This window comes from Geospiza fortis, unplaced genomic scaffold, assembly GCF_000277835.1.
Source record: "Geospiza fortis unplaced genomic scaffold, GeoFor_1.0 scaffold599, whole genome shotgun sequence".
Classification (NCBI taxonomy): domain Eukaryota; kingdom Metazoa; phylum Chordata; class Aves; order Passeriformes; family Thraupidae; genus Geospiza; species Geospiza fortis.
In genome coordinates, this window is record NW_005054605.1 from 411,486 (window position 1) to 414,448 (window position 2,963).

At 51.9% G+C, this 2,963-nt stretch overlaps 1 protein-coding gene across 1 annotated transcript in view; it reads left to right on the plus strand.

Annotated features, from left to right (window-relative positions):
- The window catches only part of R3HDM2 (R3H domain containing 2), a 22,205-nt gene that overhangs the window by 18,692 nt on the left and 550 nt on the right, over window positions 1–2,963 (plus strand). Inside the window, 3 exon segments of the mRNA XM_031064569.1 lie at window positions 586–711; window positions 801–885; window positions 2,775–2,958. Of these exon segments, the coding sequence (XP_030920429.1) occupies window positions 586–711; window positions 801–885; window positions 2,775–2,958 (395 nt within the window).

A 2,963-nucleotide genomic window follows, 5' to 3' on the forward strand; every position in this document is an offset into this window, starting at 1 on the left:
TTATTATAATATAATATAACATAACATAATATGTTCTTATATTATTGTATAGTATATTATAGTGTATTATTGTATATTATATGAGATATGATATATTATGCTATATGTTTTATATTATATGATATATGATATAACATATGATTATGATATGGTATTGTATTATAGTATAGTATATGATATATGATGTGATATGATGTGATACAATATGATATTATATTACATTACATTATATTATAGAATGCTATACTAAAACTATACTAAAGAACAGAGAAAGGATACAGACAGAAGGCTTAACAAGAATGAATAATAAAAACCTGTGACTGCTTCCAGAGTCTGACACAGCTGATGGTGATTGGTCATTAAGTAAAAACAATTCCCATTAAACCAGTCAAACATTCACCTGTTTGTAAACAATCTTCAGACCACATTCCAAAGCAGCAAACAACAGGAGAAAATAATCAGATCATTATTATTTACGTTTTTATCTGAGGCTTCTCAACTTCCCAGGAGAAGAAATCCTGGGCAAAGAGGATTTTTCCAGAAAATATCACAGTGAGAGGGATGCTGTGATATTTCCTGGGATCCCCCCAAACTGTGGCTCCTCGTGCAGGTGACGGGAGGTACTCACTGCTGGGCCAACCTCTGCAGTACAACCTGTCCCTGTGTCCCCCTCCTCTGCTGCACAACCAGCCCAGCTACACAGGACACCAGGTACAGCCGGGCCAGCTGTGCCCTCCCCTGCCCCTCTGTGAGGCCACCGCGTCCCCCGAGGTGACACAGTGACATTTGTCTCCTTCCAGGGGCAGACTGGGATGAAACACGGCAACAGGAGCAAGAGGCAGGCCCTGAAATCAGCGTCCACCGACCTGGGCACAAGTGACGTAGGCAAGTGACCCCCTCCAGCCTCTGTTTGTCCTCTTGATGTCCCCAAAAATGGGTGTTGGAGACTCCAGGTGTCATCCCCACCATCCCACAGAACCCTGTGCTGGTTTTGGAGGGTTCCTGCCGGTCCCTGTGCTGGTTTTGGAGGGTTCCTGCCAGTCCCTGTGCTGGTTTTGGAGGTTTGGAGGGTTCCTGCCAGTCCCTGTGCTGGTTCTGGAGGGTTGGAGGGTTCCTGCCAGTCCCTGTGCTGGTTTTGGAGGGTTCCTGCCAGTCCCTGTGCTGGTTTTGGAGGGTTCCTGCCAGTCCCTGTGCTGGTTCTGGAGGTTTGGAGGGTTCCTGCCAGTCCCTGTGCTGGTTTGGAGGTTTAGAGGGTTCCTGCCAGTCCCTGGGCTGGTTTTGGAGGGTTCCTGCCAGTCCCTGTGCTGGTTTTGGAGGGTTCCTGCCAGTCCCTGTGCTGGTTTTGGAGGTTTAGAGGGTTCCTGCCAGTCCCTGTGCTGGTTTTGGAGGGTTCCTGCCAGTCCCTGTGCTGGTTTTGGAGGGTGGAAATGATGGAGCAGCTGGAGCTGACAGAGCTGGGATTTTATTCCTCTTTCTCAGCACAAAGTGAGTGTCCAGACTCTGAGATCTCTTTCCCAAGTCACCCTCCCCACCCATGCTTCCCTTTCCCATGAGTCCTGCACCTTCAAATGCCAAATTTTTGGAGATTTGGGATCTCCCAGAGTGGCTGTGAGGGCTGAAGGTTCCAGTGATCCTTTCTCTCCGTGCCCAGGGTGTCTCCACTGATCCTGGGGAAGGGAGGGACCCACACTTGGGTGGAGCAGCCCCCTCTGGAGCCCTCAGGCCTGTCCCTGGTGTCACCTCAGTGTCCCCAGCAGCAGCAGCTGCTCACAGGGGCCCTTTAAGAGCTGCCTCCCCCCTCCTGGCCCTGGCAGGGTCCCCACGTGCCACGTTAATATTAGCAAAGAATCCTCCAGCAGCTCTGCTGAGCCCAGGGCTGCAGCCAGGAGCTGCACAGGGATTTAGGAACCACAGGGGCTGGAGCTGCACAGGGATTTGGGGACCACAGGGCAGGAATAGGGGAGAGCCAGGAGCTGCAGAGGGATTTGGGGACCACCAGGCAGGAGCTGGGAGCTGCAAAGAGATTTGGGGACCACAGGGCAGGGGCAGAGGTCATAACCAGGAGCTGCAGAGAGATTTGGGAACCACAGGGCAGGAACTGGAGCCTGGAGCTACAGAGAGGTTTGGGAACCACAGGGGCTGGAGCTACAGAGATTTGGGTACCACAGGGGAGGGGCAGAGATCAGAGCCAAAAGCTGCCGAGGGATTTGGGTATCACAGGGCAGGAACTGGAGCTACAGAGATTTGGGTATCACAGGGCTGGAGCTGGGAACTGCAAAGGGATTTGGGTACCACAGGGCTGCAGCCAGGAGCTGCAGAGGGGTTTGGGTACCACAGGGGCTGGGGCTGGGAACTGCAAAGAGATTTGGGTACTGCAGGGCAGGAGCTACAGAGATTTGGGTACTGAGAGGTGGCTGTGGGAACACCCACATCTCCTGAAGCAAAACCAGAATTGTGGGCACAGGAAGGGATTGGGATGGGGCATTCCAGAGTGCTTTGGAGGGGAAGTTTCTGGTTTAAAATAATAGATTGGCTGGTTTAAAAGAATAGATTAGGTGGCTTAAAAGAACAGATTTGACTGCCCACATCTCCTGAAGCAAAATCAGCATTGTGGGCACAGGGAGGGGATTGGGATGGGGCATTCCAGGGAGCAGGTAGGGCTGCTTTGGAGGGCTTAAAAGAATAACTGGATTAAAATAATAGATTGGCTGGTTTAAAAGAATAGATTAGGTGGCTTAAAAGAACAGATTTGACACTCTGCTCGTCCCCTGCAGTGCTGGGCCGGGTGCTGGAGGTGACAGACCTGCCCGAGGGCATCACACGGACAGAGGCCGACAAGCTCTTCACGCAGCTCGCCATGGCCGGTGCCAAAATCCAGTGGCTCAAAGAGACTCAGGGGCGCCGCGGGGACGGAGGAGGCGGCGGGGACAACAACAGCGGGACTGCGGAGAACGGCAGGCACG